Source organism: Blennius ocellaris (genome assembly GCF_963422515.1).
Source record: "Blennius ocellaris genome assembly, chromosome: 6".
In the NCBI taxonomy this organism is placed as follows: domain Eukaryota; kingdom Metazoa; phylum Chordata; class Actinopteri; order Blenniiformes; family Blenniidae; genus Blennius; species Blennius ocellaris.
In genome coordinates this window covers 1,460,024-1,474,793 of record NC_137655.1, presented here as the reverse complement: position 1 = coordinate 1,474,793, position 14,770 = coordinate 1,460,024, and the positions used below count along the sequence as shown (strand labels likewise).

At 48.2% G+C, this 14,770-nt stretch overlaps 1 protein-coding gene across 1 annotated transcript in view; it reads left to right on the top strand.

Annotated features, from left to right (window-relative positions):
• Positions 1-14,186, top strand: part of LOC308131373 (uncharacterized protein) — a gene marked incomplete at both ends in the record, with an annotated part of 16,924 nt that extends 2,738 nt beyond the window's left edge. The window contains 10 exon segments of the mRNA XM_080498101.1: positions 5,373-5,432; positions 5,674-6,224; positions 8,974-9,153; positions 9,264-9,933; positions 9,936-10,394; positions 10,397-10,641; positions 10,643-12,183; positions 12,519-12,633; positions 13,915-13,987; positions 14,170-14,186. Coding sequence (XP_080354227.1) covers positions 5,373-5,432; positions 5,674-6,224; positions 8,974-9,153; positions 9,264-9,933; positions 9,936-10,394; positions 10,397-10,641; positions 10,643-12,183; positions 12,519-12,633; positions 13,915-13,987; positions 14,170-14,186 — 3,911 coding nt within the window.
• Positions 14,187-14,770: the final 584 nt, after the last annotated feature.

The following is a 14,770-nucleotide window of genomic DNA, read 5'->3' as shown; positions in this document are numbered from 1 at the left end:
ACCTGGAACAACCAGGGAGAGAGAGACACACTGTCTTCTTTGGGACGTCGTTCCAGGTATAAAGACGGCCAGTACTGTATGTATGGAGGAAAGATGAAAGAACTTTTCTAAACATCAAAGGGAAAGAAGCAATGATTTAGTTGTCATTAAATGAGAGGTTAAATGTACTTTCTTGTGTACAACCATCCAAAGCTCCCTTGAAATACCAAGTAAACAAGGTACAACTTGTATTTGTTGGTGGAGAAAACAAAGAACTGGAGCGGCTGACCTCGCGTCATTGTCATACCGGTTCCCAGTAGAACTTTGTACTCGTGAAAAGAAGATGACGAGTGAAAATTCATAAGAAGTTTCATAAAAACGTCTCCGTCCTTGGCGCCACTTTGTGCCTCATGCTAGCTGAGCGACTTCCAGCACCCTTGAGTGAATCACAGCAAGTTATTTCACAAGTTGTTAAAGTATCGACTCAAACAGCTCCGAGCCACACGTGAGTGTTTTTTTCTTTATGTGACTGCGGCGCTTTCACGCCATTTATTTTCATTGTGTTTAATTCCAAAGATAAAAATAATGGCTGAGGCAGAATCTTCTGCCGAGTGTCCTTCAGGTTTTGTCCAAAATATCACCCGAACGAGAGAAATTCTCTGGACCGAGCGTTTAGTATCGTTTGTTTTTAATCGATTTAAACACGTAGACCTTTTCAGCATCGTCACAGTGGAAAGCAAATTACGTTTATTGTTTCTCCTGTACGTACGTGTGTCCGATTTATCTATGGCTTCATGAGCAGAACCTCACAGATGTTCTAGCAGGTTCTCCAGCAGCTCTTCAGAGCAGCACCTGCTGGTTCTCATGTTCTGGCTGGTCGGTTGTCGACCCCCCCCAGGAGGAGAATCTGATCACAGAACAGTTCAGGAGTGTCTGGAAGGACTGGAGGTTGTTCTGAGTGATGAGCAGAGATGGAGGGACGGAGTCCATCAGGCTGGAGGGGAGAACCAGACATGGGTCATTTCAATTGAGGATGATTGCTGGTGGGGGGGGGGGGGGGGGGGGGTGGGGGGGGGGGTGGGGGGGGGGGTTGTCATTGGAGACGTGGCTCTCTGGCTGCCTGCCAATCTGCCAGATAATACATACGTAATTATGTATGAATTATTGAAATGGAAATTTGTTTTTGCGCTGCGAGTTCTGCTTGTTAGCTTCTTTAATCATGATGAGGGCACACCTGTTCCTGGGTCAGCTTGACTACCTCTCTCTCGTCTCTCTCTCTCTCTAATCTGTACCTCTCTCTGTCTCTACCTCTCTCTCTCTCTCTCTCTCTCTCTCTCTCTCTCTATCTGTACCTCTCTCTCTGTCTCTACCGCTCTCTCTCTCTCTCTCTGTGTCTCTATCTCTCTCTGTCTCTCTCTCTTCTCTCTATCTGTACCTCTCTCTGTCTCTACCGCTCTCTCTCTCTCTCTCTGTCTCTCTCTCTCTCTCTGTCTCTCTCTCTCTCTCTACTGCTCTCTCTCTACTCTCTCTCTGTCTCAGTCTCTCTCTCCTCTCTCTCTCTCTGTGTCTCTATCTCTCTCTCTCTCTCTCTCTCTCTCTACTCTACTCCTCTCTCTCTCTACCTCTCTCTCTCTCTCTCTCTCTCTCTGTCTATCTCTCTGTCTCTCTCTCTATCTCTCTCTCTCTCTCTACCTCTCTCTCTCTAGCTCTCTCTCTCTCTCTCTCTCTCTCTCTCTCTCTCTCTCTCTCTCTCGTCTCTCTCTCTGTCTCTCTCTCCTCTCTCTCCTCTCTCTCACTCCTCCTCGCCCTCTCTTCTCTCTCTCCCTCTCGCTCTGTCTCTCCTCTCCCTCTCATCTCTCTCTCTCTGTCTCTCTCTCTACCTCTCTCTCTCTCTGTCTCTCTCTCTCTCTCTGTCTCTCTCACTCTCTGTCACTCTGTCTCTCTCTCTCTCTCTCTCTCTCATCTCTCTCTCTCTCTCTCTCTCTCTCTCTCTCTCTCTCTCTCTCTCTCTCTCTCTCTCTCTCTCTCAGTCAACAGAAAGGTAGAACCACTCTGGTCGTACAGGAAACACCATCAAACAGTCACATGACCAGTCTTTCGGTTGTCGTCAGGACATATTTGCTCTCAGGAAAACAAAACGTATAAAAGCGTCTCAACCTCTGCTGAGGACAGACTTTGACATTTAGCGGCGGCGCCAGAAGCTCCGTGAGTCACGAGGCGCCGCCGCTTTCATTAACGCTTCTATTCTGTGTTTTCATCCTGAATGAAGAGTCGCTACGTCTGATTAACTCCACATCACATCATTCCTCCACGGAGATCAAAGGGTTCAGAAAGAAAAAAATCAGCTTGTAAAATAGAAAACTTAGTAAAACACACTTTGTACTTGTGCAGGCGACACTTTCACACAAAACAGTCTTTAAATCAGATTTTCTTATTTTTCTCATTCATTTCATGTTACATTTAATGCATTTTGTGAAATCACATACGTCTTCAAATGTTCATATAAGCAACCCAGAAATATGGCCATTATTTCACGTTAATAAATATATAATATCTTATGAAAATATAGTCAAAGAAAAAATGGATAATCTATGTTTAAATCTGTGTTTAGACCCACATATACACTCATACGTACCTCATATATCTGATTAGCATGCATGAAAAGAAAAACTCATCAAATCCTACCGCTCTCTCCATTATTTAATATTTATATATTATAATTACCTTTCTGTAATAAATTTTTTAAATATATAAATAGAAGACTTATATGTATGTATATATACACATATACAATATTCAAACATAATACATAATTATCACACACATATATATACACATATATAACATATATAAATGTAAAATGTCAAGTTTTGTGTTTATATATACCCGTTCTTCATCACTAAACTTATTCTAGGAGATAACGTTAATTAAATAATAATAGTACTGTATAGAGTACTGTATATAGTACTGTATATAATACTGTATAGAGTACTGTGTATAGTATTGGTGTATATATACTGTATAGAATACTGTATATAGTACTGTATACGCCAGCTAATTTCAAGGGGACAAACATTAAAACATATAAAAACAATATTACAAAACGATCTACGGTAAGACAAAGATGATAAAAGAAATACTCAAATAATATAATTTTATACAATTTTTAAAATTTAGTTTAGTTTTAAAAATAAAAACCAGAGAATATTAGAATATTGTATAAATTCAAAATTTCCTCTTTTTTTTTTTTGTTTAACCAAAGTTGTTTTTCCTTCAATTTTAACAAAATTCATTGTGAGGGATTTATTTATTTATTTTATTTTTGATAAAAGCCTATAAATAACTGACAAAAACAATACATTTTCAAGCTATTGAAATCCCGTGATCCTGGAGGAGTTCTAGCGCTTCCTGAAAGACGAGGTTAGCGAGGGGCGTTAGCGAAGGGCGTTAGCGCAGGGCGAGACGACGGCCGCCAAGATTTCTTCAAAGTAAAAGCCGGGGGCGGGGTTGGGGCAAAACGTGGAGACGGAGGCGGATGATGAGCGTGGCCTTGCTCCGGGCGACGGAGGAATTTGTACGAGGTGGAGGAATTCGAGGTGAAACTCCAGGGAACCTTGTCGTCCTGCTGTCGACCAGCCGGGTGTGAAAAACTCCTTCGTAGCAGATTAAGTCAGGAACAGGATGTGACTTCACGTCTGTCGGCTTCCAAACTCTTTCTGAAGATGAGGAGGGGAAAAAATTGTGAAATACGAAGAATAGAACTTTGAGCCGTCTGCTTTTCCCTTCGTCAACAGATCAGTGGAAAAAACTAAAAAAAAACTAAAGCGCCAATGGATGAAAGACATCAAAGAACAGGAAGTCCTGATCTTCACTAGGACTCTTATACAACTTTAAAAACCCCAAAACTTGAATTAAAACAATTGCGTTAGTTCTGTTTTCTATTTTCTGGTTTCAGGACGTGATCAGGATTTTTTTTTTTTGTGTATCTTAAATAACAAACTAGAATTTACTAAGATTCTTCATAAAAGGTGCTAATTCACAATGTGCACCATGTCTGTCGTAACTAGTCCTTCTGCACATGCTCAGTAGCTCATAGTTCATATTCTCCTGGACTTTGGTGCTTTTATTTTGACAGGTCACCACATTAACTTTGTCGTCAGTCCATATGAATGTCCCTCGTTGTTAATGTCTATATCGCGTTGTTGTTTGTATAGGTGTGTGTGTGTGTGTGTGTGTGTGTGTGGTTTAATTACAAAGCAACCAACAGCACCCACTAGTGACCCAACTTAGTAACTGCGTCGTTTTCAGCGTATCATTTTCAAAATGCTGCGTTGTAGAAGTATAAAACTTCTTCTGAAACGAAAACCCAAAACTCAGTCACAACGACGCAAAAACGTTGCAAAAGTATTCAGAGTAAATCACTTTAACAAAACCTGCATTAATCAACTTCAAGTCCTCAAGAGTATTTTGTGTTTCCCGGAACAAACGTCTGATATTCCATATTCACGAACGCTGTATTAATAAATGAATAACTCACCGTGGTGCCTGGACTGGCTCATAGCTAAAGATTCTCGTGGAACTCGTTTCTTCTGGTTTGGCGACTCGTGGTCGACGTCAGTCGCTGAACAGCGAACCTGGAAAACCTTGACAAGTTTTTTAAGGTCAGAGAGTTTTTACTCCAGGCCTCCAATGAGGTTTCATTGTTTTGACTGTAGGTTTGACTTCTGACTCCAATTAGCTGCTTTCAAAGGCATTAACCTGACGATTTAATGTTCTTATCCCGGACGGCTGCATTTTTAATCAATAAAGTCCGCGGACGACATTTTATCGCGGTTTTAAACTTGTGCTAGCGTGACGTTGAAAGGCGGCTCGTGTACCTTTTCAAGAGCCTCACGTCATTTCTTCATTGGGACGTATCAGGAAAACCGACAAACCTTCCCCACTTTGCCGTCTTCAAACGCGTCTGTGTTTTATATTTCTGCTCCGGAAACCAGATTTAAATAAAAAAGACAAAATGCAAAAGTCTATCGAGCCTAAGAAGACGTTGAAAGAAAAACAGGAAGTCTCCACGGCTGGAATTCGCCCTTGACTTTGGCTCTGATTGAGTGTTTTTGTTAAACTGTATCGCCCGTGTCAAATCTCCGACCGACCCCCCCCCCCCCCCCCCCCCCCCCTCCCCCCCCGACCCCCCCCCCCCGACAGGCCCGCTGTAATTAGTTCCAAGATTAATCTGCACAAGCGTGCTGAGAAGTGGCGTCCTCCCGCGGAGCTCGCCAAATAAAGGCCACGCGGATAATGGAATAATAGGTGAATATCAATGGAAGGAGCGAAGGGCCCCGGTCCCCAGATCCCCCATGTCATTACTTCCTGTTCACAATCATTATTGCTCGCAGATGACACCGACGACTTTGAGAGGAAGCCGGCCAGGACGGCCCTGCACACGATCGATGGCGGTTTGTAAATCGGGTCGTAACACTTGGAAACCTCTTGACTGGAAAGAGGAACCGACGAGGCAGAGCCAGGGGGGTCCAGAGGGGCCAGGAGGGGCCAGGAGGGCCAGGGGGGCCAGGAGGGGCCAGGAGGGGCCAGGAGGGGCCAGGAGGGCTAGGAGGGGCCAGGAGGGGCCAGGGGGGCCAGGAGGGCCAGGAGGGGCCAGGAGGGGCTATGAGGGGCTATGAGGGGCCAGGAGGCCAGGAGGGGCCAGGAGGGGCTATGAGGGGCCAGGAGGGGCTATGAGGGGCCAGGAGGGGCCAGGAGGGGCCAGGAGGGCCAGGAGGGCCAGGAGGGGCCAGGAGGGGCTAGGAGGGGCTAGGGGGGGCCAGGGGGGCCAGAGGGGCCAGGAGGGGCCAGGGGGGGCCAGGCGGGCCAGGAGGGGCCAGGAGGGGCCAGGAGGGCCAGGAGGGCCAGGAGGGGTCAGGGGGGGCCAGAGGGGCCAGAGGGGCCAGGGGGACAGGAGGGGCCAGGAGGGCCAGGAGGGGGCAGGAGGGCCAGGAGGGGCCAGGGGGGCCAGGGGGGCTAGGAGGGGCCAGAGGGGCCAGAGGGGCCAGGAGGGGCCAGGAGGGGCCAGGAGGGCCCGGAGGGCCAGCAGGGGCCCGGAGGGCCAGGAGGACCAGGAGGGCCAGGAGGACCAGGAGGGCCAGGAGGGGCCAGGAGGGCCAGGAGGGCCGGAGGGCCAGGAGTCGCAGACTCGGCTTTTTCCAGCCACGCCCCTCGTATATTCCAGGGCTCAAGAGCGACTCTGTTCTGTAGGATCAACGTTTAGGGTAGGGCCCGGAGAAGATCTCCAGGAGAATCACTGTGGACTGAATCTGGGATGTGGGACACGTGTCCCGTCCTAACGAACCCTTCTGTGTCTTCTTCATCAATCACTGGGTTTGAAATGACCACGATGATGAAATCTGGTTCAATTCAGCCTCTTCGTGGTCAAAACTCTGATCCTCCATAATGTAAACACAACTTGGGCGTGTGCACAACTCGTGATGTCACTCTTATTGTCAGAAGCTCCGCCCAGCAGAGGAAATAGCGCCGTTTATCGGCTATTTTCTCTCAGATTGTCGTGTTTTAACATTTGACCTTCAGCCAGTTAGCAGGAAAACGTTCTAGAAGAGACACCAGAGGGTTCTGGAGGTGGAACCTTCATTTCACTGGGACTTTAAAATGCAAATAAACAATCCAGGAATAAAAACGAGACTCCGTCATTTAACAAATTCAAGCTTTAACTCAGGTTTGAGGGAAAAAGTGCCGAGGAAGGAACGGCTGAACAGAAAAATGCAGAAAAACTTGAGGTGAAAAAAACCCTCAGAATTTTCAAAATAAAATATGAATGTTCTTCTTCGGCTCTCAGAACTTTCCCGTCCAGCTCATGTAACCATTATCACGAGTGTTTCGAGGGAAAAAAAAAAAGAAAAACTGGATCTCGATTGTATCTCTGACTGAGCGAATCGATCAAAAGGACTATAGAGTATTTTTTTCTTTCTTTCTCCATCACAAGCAGTCCCTGTGTAGAAGGATGAATGCTCTGCTATTGAAAGGGAAAAGAAAATATCCAAAGTGGTATGAAGGATGAGCGTTTTTATTTTTTATAGATGTAGATCGTTTTGTAAGCTTGACGAGTTCACGAGGCTCCGGCACGATTCTGTCTCTATGAAGCACAAGCTTTTTTTTTTCTTTTTTTCGCTTTAATATCTCCACGGGTGATGGAGGTTTACCTGCAATGTCCCGGAGTACCGAGAGCACGCTGCGTTTTAGAACTGGAGCCATCTAACCGCTGAAGTGGAAAATGTCATTCCATTCCTCAATTAGCCTCTGGATGGAAAGAGACAGCTATGTATCCAGCGCATCGATTTCTAGACGTGTGTGACGGCGAGCGATGGAGCGACGGAGCGACGGAGCGCCACGGGGCTCTCCGGCAGTCCGGCTTCACCGTGGAACTGCAGAGAGAATCCAACGGCCGGGGTGTCGAGAGACGAGGGAGCGGACCGACGTTCAGCTAGCTGGGTGTGACGACGGGCTAATCTGAGCCGGGAAATTCAATCAATATGCGTCGTTAATGGGGGTTTTTGGTTTTATTTTCCCATTTGTGTGTTTTTACCAAAATGGTTACCAAAATAAAAAGCTCAATGCCGTAAAAATAAAACCCCATACCGTGGCTATAATGTAAATAGTGAAAACATACAAAGAATGGACGAACGTTCAGCTAGCTTGGTGTGACGACGGGCTAATCTGAGCCGGGAAATTCAATCAATATGCGTCATTAATGGGTTTTTTTGGGGGGGGGGTTTGGGTTTTTTTGGGGGGGGTTTGGGGGTTGTTTGGGGGGGTTGGGGTTTTTGGGGGTTTTTTTGAGGGGGGGTTTGTTTTTTGGGGGGGTTTTTGGAGGGGTTTTTTGGGTTTTTTGGGGGGGGGGTTTTGGAGGGGGGTTTTTTTGGGTGGGTTTGGGGGTTGTTGGGGGGGGTTGGGTTTTTTTGAGGGGGGGGGTTGTTTTTTAAGGGGGGGTTTTGGAGGGTTTTTTTGGGGGGGTTTGGGTTTTTTTGGGGGGGGTTTTTAGGTTTTTTTTGGGGGGGGGTTTGGAGGTTTTTTTGGAGGGGTTTTTTGGTTTTTTGGGTTTTTTTTTTTTTTTTTTTTGCCATTTGTGTGTTTTTAAATCAAAGTTGAAAACTCACTTTTTTGAGTTGGCTTTTAACTCTGTCTAGGGCAGTGTATTTTATTCTGTATGCTCTGTTTTGATGAATTTCTGGAAGGCTTCACCAACCTGTGTTTTATTTATTGTTTGTTTTTATGTATTTATTCTCGTATTTATTTCTTAATGTATTGTTTTTATAGCTTTGTTGTAAAGCACTTTGGATACCACTGGGCGATTGTAGAGGGCTGTAGAAATAAAGTTTGATTGATTGATTGATTGATGGATTTGGACGCACCAATTATTTCAAAAATGATATTTGGTTAATTCCAGGTGATTGATTGTCTGATTGGTGTAGCGTCCAGCCGATATTGTAGAAAGCCAGAACTGGTGGTAAAAGACTTTTATTGCCGTCCGTGTCGTCAACCAACGTAAGAGCTGGGTATAAAAACAAATAAACAATAATTACAATAACATTTTGACCGTCACACGGTTAGCATTCCAAAATGACACTTTTATGATAAACATTTCAATTAGCTAAAATAATATTCCTCCATAACGTAACAAACCTTGTTCCCCGATTGACTGAAGCTAAACTTTCAAGTTTTAAACGTTTTCCGTGACCTTTTCCGTCTTTAACCGTGAACCTTTTCTTTCTTCTTTTTCTCCGTTCGTCAAGCATTTCCGTTACCGAACTTCCGGTTGCTTATGGTTACCAAAATAAAAGCCGTGCAATTCAATAAATATGCATCGTTAATGTGTTTTTTTTTTGTTTTTTTTTGCCGTTTTGTGTTGTTTTTTTCAGGATTTGGACGCGGCAATTATTTCAAATTGATATTTGGTTAATTCCAGGTCATTGATTTCTTCTTCTTCAGGATGTCCAAAGAAATGGAAAAGCGGGACTTCCTGCCGGCCGGTGGCCCAGCCTCCTGAGCCTGACCTGCCCTCGCAGCAGCGGCAGCGGCAGTGGCAGTGAACTGTCCCTGTCCAGCGCCTGCAGCGAGTACTCCAGCGGCTCCCACACCTGGGCGGAGGGGCGTGGCTTCTCCAAGCAGGTACGTCTTGAGCCGGGTTCAGATTGTCCCGTTGGCCCATGTGTGTGTGTGTGTGTGTGGGAAGCTCTCTGGACGTCTCGGTAACTGTGGCCCCGTCTCTTGTCCTGCAGTGCGCCGCCAGCCGGGACAAAAGGATGAGCACGGGCTCCGTGTCCAGCAACCACTCGGCGCCGGTCGAGCAAACGGACCTGGGGTGGAAGGAGGGCCACATTCTGAAAGGCCTAAAGCGTCTCCAAATGTCCAACTCCAAAGAGGCGTCTTCTCCCGCTGCCGTGCCTCACTGCAAGGACTGTATGACCTCGAACGAGGGAATATATTCCCTTGGAGTCAAATGTGTCCAACAGGGGACGGCAACCAAGCAAACAGTACCTACGAGTAAGGCTTTCAAGGCCGCGACAGGAATTACCACCCTGGATTCTGATGACGCAGACGACGAATCGCGCAAAGTACCGAAGAGGGAGTCCGGTGAGAAACCGACCACTGACCTTCTTTCCCTGGAGAAACTGGATATTACAAGGGACGTGGATACAAAGACCGAAGAGGTCCCCGTGAAGCCTTCCGGCCTTTTCCATTCGCCCGTCACCGATAACTTCCTGTTTTTGGAGGGGCCCTCATTAAAACCCGGCGTGAGTCCGACCGATGGCCTCACACAGCAAGAGGACACCGACAAGGATTCGCTGGAAAAACACAAGGGCATTAAATTCAGCGACAGAAACAACAACCAGGAAAGGTCTACTGATCGTAAATCCAGACTCGACCAAGTCAAGAGGCAACACGGAGACCCGCCGCCAAGCAGGGCGAGGCCAGGACCGCTGACGCCAGCCCACACGTCCAGAGCGCCGCCACGCGAGCGCTGAGCTGCGTGAACGACGCCCGGCAGCGCAGCTCCTCCATGGAAGTCCCTCACTGCAGAGACCAGGCGAGTCAGGCCGGCGGCGAGAATCACGACTGCGCCGCTTCGGACTCTCAGCAGAGGAAACTGAAGCCTCAAGTCTGCGACTCGGCGAGGAAGGCGTTCATCCTGCGGAGCAAGAGTGCCGACGCCGGGCAGGAGCAACCCAAGCACACCCACTCGCCTCTACACCAAAAACTTATCAAGGGTCACAAGTCCAACGCCAACCCCCCGGGGCACAGTGTTCCCAGCAAAAGGGCGAATGTGGGTAAACCACACGGGTCCGGCAAGAGCACATTGTCCAAAGTTGAGAAGGAAGAGGATCCGGCGGCATGCACGAGCTCCAAGTCTCTGAGAGCGTACAACTGCGTTCGCCTCTCGCTTCCCCCGTGAAACAGGCAAAGATCTTTAAGCCTCACGCGGCCAGCGAAAGCTTGAAGAGTCCCACGAAATCTTCGTTGCCCGTTTCCCGAATTCAGTCGAGCAATGACTCCACAGAAGAAAGCATCTACGACAACTTGCCGTGCTCGCCGCGGAAACAACGACGCCAAGACCAGAGCTGTGCCGTCGGCCATTCCGAACGTAGGTCGCCCTCCCCCGCCGTTACCCCCGGGGCGCAACGCCTCCCTTCTGCTGAGACGCAGTTGTGACAACTTACCCAGAGATCAAAGCTCTGCAGGCCGGCATCAAAACGCCACCACAGGGAAGATAATGGCAAGCGCCATGACTCAACCAAATCCACTTTCCTCTGGTTTCACGCCTCAACACCCCAACATGAGAAAAGACAATCAGCACTCAGGTCCTCAAATGGCCAATGAGCCCCTGATAGATAACCAAGGAAAACTATACCATGGACAGTCTGTCAAGATGGCGTCTGTCCCGATTCAAGAAACACACATTACAGAAACAGTCCCGCTAGCTACAGACATAAATGCTACGTGTTCTGAAGAAAAAGGTGCTCCCTCTAGATTGCCGAATCAGAGCATCTTACAAAGATCCCAGCAGAGCATCAGTGAGCCAAAACTTTCAGAAGTCTTGCCTTCGGCATTTTCTAGTGTTTACTACCACGGGATTGCCAACAATCCCCAGACATCCACCTCCAGAGCCGTGAAGAGGACTTTTCCCGTAAACGCCAAGTCTCACGAGGCCATCGCCGGACAGGAAACAAATACTTTCCTCGTCTTTGGGAGGCAAAACAAAGACGACATGAGCAACACTGCGAAAAGTGCACAGAACTTTCAGACGTTCACTTGCGATCCTCAGATGATACACGACTGCGGTGCGCACGAGAACGTCCGCAGGAAGATAGAGACCCGCTGCAACTCCCTGGATTCCGAGCCCTGCGCTCAGCCCTGCGCTTCGGACAGCGGCGTGATGCTGGACTGGGGGTTTGACGAGGAGGGCTGGCTGTTTAAGAGGTCGGTGTCCGTGTCGACGAGACCCCCCCTGAAGCCGGTCATGGGTATGAACGGGGCCAAGGCCCGCAGCCAGAGCTTTGGCGCCCGCTACATGGACAGGCCGAGCTTCAACCGGTCCGGGAAGGTGCGCACTCAGATCAAGACCCACTCGGGGAGTTCGCTGAACTCGCTGGGCGACGTCCTCCCGGGCAGCATGAGCTGCTCCAGCAGCTACCACTGCCCGATGAACCGGTCCCTCCTCAACAACTTCCTGATCGAAGAGGGGCTGGCGGTCCCGTCGCACTTGGCGTCGTCCAGCGAGCGACTGCAGAGCCTGAAGCTCCAGCGCGAGCAGGCCAGGCGCCTCCAGATCGAGCAGCAGTTCTCCAGTGCGTTCGGGGAGCCGGTCTCCGAGGAGCCGGAGAGGCAGAGCACCATCACCACCATCGAGGAGAAGGTGATGCTCGGCATCGAGGAGAACCTGCACAAGTCCCAGGAGCAGGAGAGGAGCGGCGGCGGCGGCGGCGGCGGCGGCGGCGAGGTGAAGCAGAAGACCGGCTCCACCTTGGCCAACTGGTTCGGTTTCCGTAAGAGCAAGCTCCCGGCGCCCAGCAGCAAGAAGGCGGATCCGCCGAAGGCTAAAGAGGAGAAGAGGGAGCAGAAGATCACCTCACTTCTGGGGGGAAAGCAGACCAAGTCGGACAAGAAGAGGGACCGGAGAAAAAGCGATGGAAAAGACAGGTAACGACAGATCTGGTCGGTTCGGGTGAAAACATCCCTGACACCATTAGAAAGCTTCACACGGGGTATTAATTCACAGCTCGACTTTCTCACATGACACGGGTTTATTTATCTGTATTTATTTCACCAAGTGCTCCGAGGTACATCCATCAGTCTCCGGAGCCCCGAGACCCATTCAGACACATTTCATACGCAGGATGTCAGCCAGGCTTTTTTCAGTAGGTCGCAGTGTAATCCATCAGCCCGACCACCCCGGGGGCACCGCCGGTCAATATCGCAGGATCCTGGCGCGCAGTGGTTTTGATGACAAACAGTTTTTTTTTTCCTGCTTTCAGCTCCGTGGGGAGACGAGAGTCTCACGACGCCGTTCGGGCGTGCATCTCAATGCCCTGCCCGGGAATGTCCCTGAGCGAGATACAAGGACACGCTGACATCATCGCCGACCCGAAGGCGAGTAAATCACCGTCTACATTCGTTTTCATGAGTGTGTGTGTGTGTCGTTCTTACAGACGCGTTAAAAGACAACTTAATGCGGCTTCTCAAAAGACGTGATGTTCCCGCTCGGGCTACTCGCCGTTCGCGTTCCGGCGTAAATTCCCAACAATTTGGTCAAGCGAGACGATACTTTGCAGTAATTCTGTCGACTGTCTCTCAAACACTGTTACACACAGTTTCATCATTTCACATTTGATTATCAGACCCTGGGTTGAAGCCGTCAATTTGGTGTTTATGTCCGTATTCTTACCAGTGCAGTACATTTATTGATCGGAAAAAGAAAAAAAGAGCTTCAATAATTCAGCAGGCGATCGCGTCGAGTCCAGAAAGTGTCTGGAGTCTTAACAAGGACGTCTTTTTGAACAGTCAGATACACTGCATGTATACTGTAGCACGTCTGGTTGTTATTTTAAGTTTGAAGCCGGTGAAATGGTACGAGCGCCGTCGTCTCCACTCCACCCTACAAACTCAACAGCTCAAGCGAACCAGCGGGGAAAATAAAGCGAGATAAAGTGGGATTCCGAAGCTAAAGGCTTCACGTAGCGTCACGTGAGGCTCCGCCTCCTCTGACCTCACGTTTCCATTGTAATTGTTGTTTCGCTCTTCATCCAACAGCATCGACTGGTGAAGCTTCATATCATCAGCGTTCCTCTTTCAAGTCACACCGACACTTTAGCTTTAACTTCTGGAGCTTTGATCAGTTTTAATAAAGGTCGTCTGTCAAAATGATGAGAAAAAAAATCATTTTAGGCCAAAAGTTGAGTTTTCACATACGTGAATTTTGTTCTACTGACTCCTATGTTATTTTAAAAAAAAAAAACAATGGAGGTTATGACCAAATTCAGTTCAGATCCGCCCCCTTGAGGTGAGGCAGGGTACTGCCTGCCTCACTTTATTGTGGCGATCAGCAGGAAGGATTGTCTCACACACACATTAAAGACGTGACCAGGCTGTAGAACCCGCTGCAGAACAAGATCAGTGTAAAGTTCATGTTGTTGATAAGCCGAGGAGCAGAAAGGTCATGTGACCAGGTGGTATTGATCACATGACAGTCAGGCAGCAGCTCTCCACCGCCTCGATACTCACACTCTCACAGTTTTACTTCAGAAAATATTTTAAAAAAATGTGTGGAGTCACACTGAAAATTCATCTTTAACAAAAATCTATTTTATGTACGTTTTTCTTTTTCCCCCGCCCGTTGGTTATACCTTCCTTTTCTCTCTTCCTACAATCCAGCAGATGATGAACCGCAGGTCGGAGGGCGAGAACGGTTCCACGGTGAAGAGCCCGGCCCAGGAGGCAGTGATAGGTCAGATTCTTCTTTCCTCCGCTGGTCACCGATGCACAAATACTCACAAATCCACCCCCCCCCCCCCTTTTTTTTTTGTTTTTAACTTCCTGGCACTTCGAAGAAAGTCACTCACTTGCAATGTCGGCCGTTTCCCCTCGAAGCCTTTCAGCGTGTGTCTGTTGTATCTCGCCGTTTCGCAGTCTGCAGACAGAAGTGAAGACCGAAATGTGAGAGACGTGTAAGTCACAGCGGGACCGGCGGCCGCTCACACACATGCAGAGTTGTCCAGATGTGTCCCGTCCGTCCCTCCACCCTGTCCCCCGCTCATCCTATACGTCCCGCCTCTGCATTCTCTTTTGGCGCGGCAGTTCTCCAATGGGAACCATTTCACCGCCGGTCGTTACCATGTGGCCCTGGATGTTTATTCAGGAAGTCCTCTTTAAGCTTGCCCCCCCCCCCCCTTGCATCTTCACAGATTCATGCACTTGGACTTTGCATGCTCTACAGCAGGGGTGCCACACTATTCAGCCTGCGAGCTACTTATAAAACGACCAAGTCAAAAATGCAAAACATATATTTATTTTCAAATATGTTGAGGATTCTTTATATGTACAATGTATAATGATGTACCTTGCAAAACCGTATGAGCCAATATTGTGCAACACGACATAATTAACTATGAACATTCTTTGTAATTACCTGAGTTTACTTTGATGTTACTTTGATCTTTGGTATTGCGACGCTCGACTGGCAGACGAGACAAACGCACTTCGAAAATGACATTGTGAAAAAAAAGTCCAC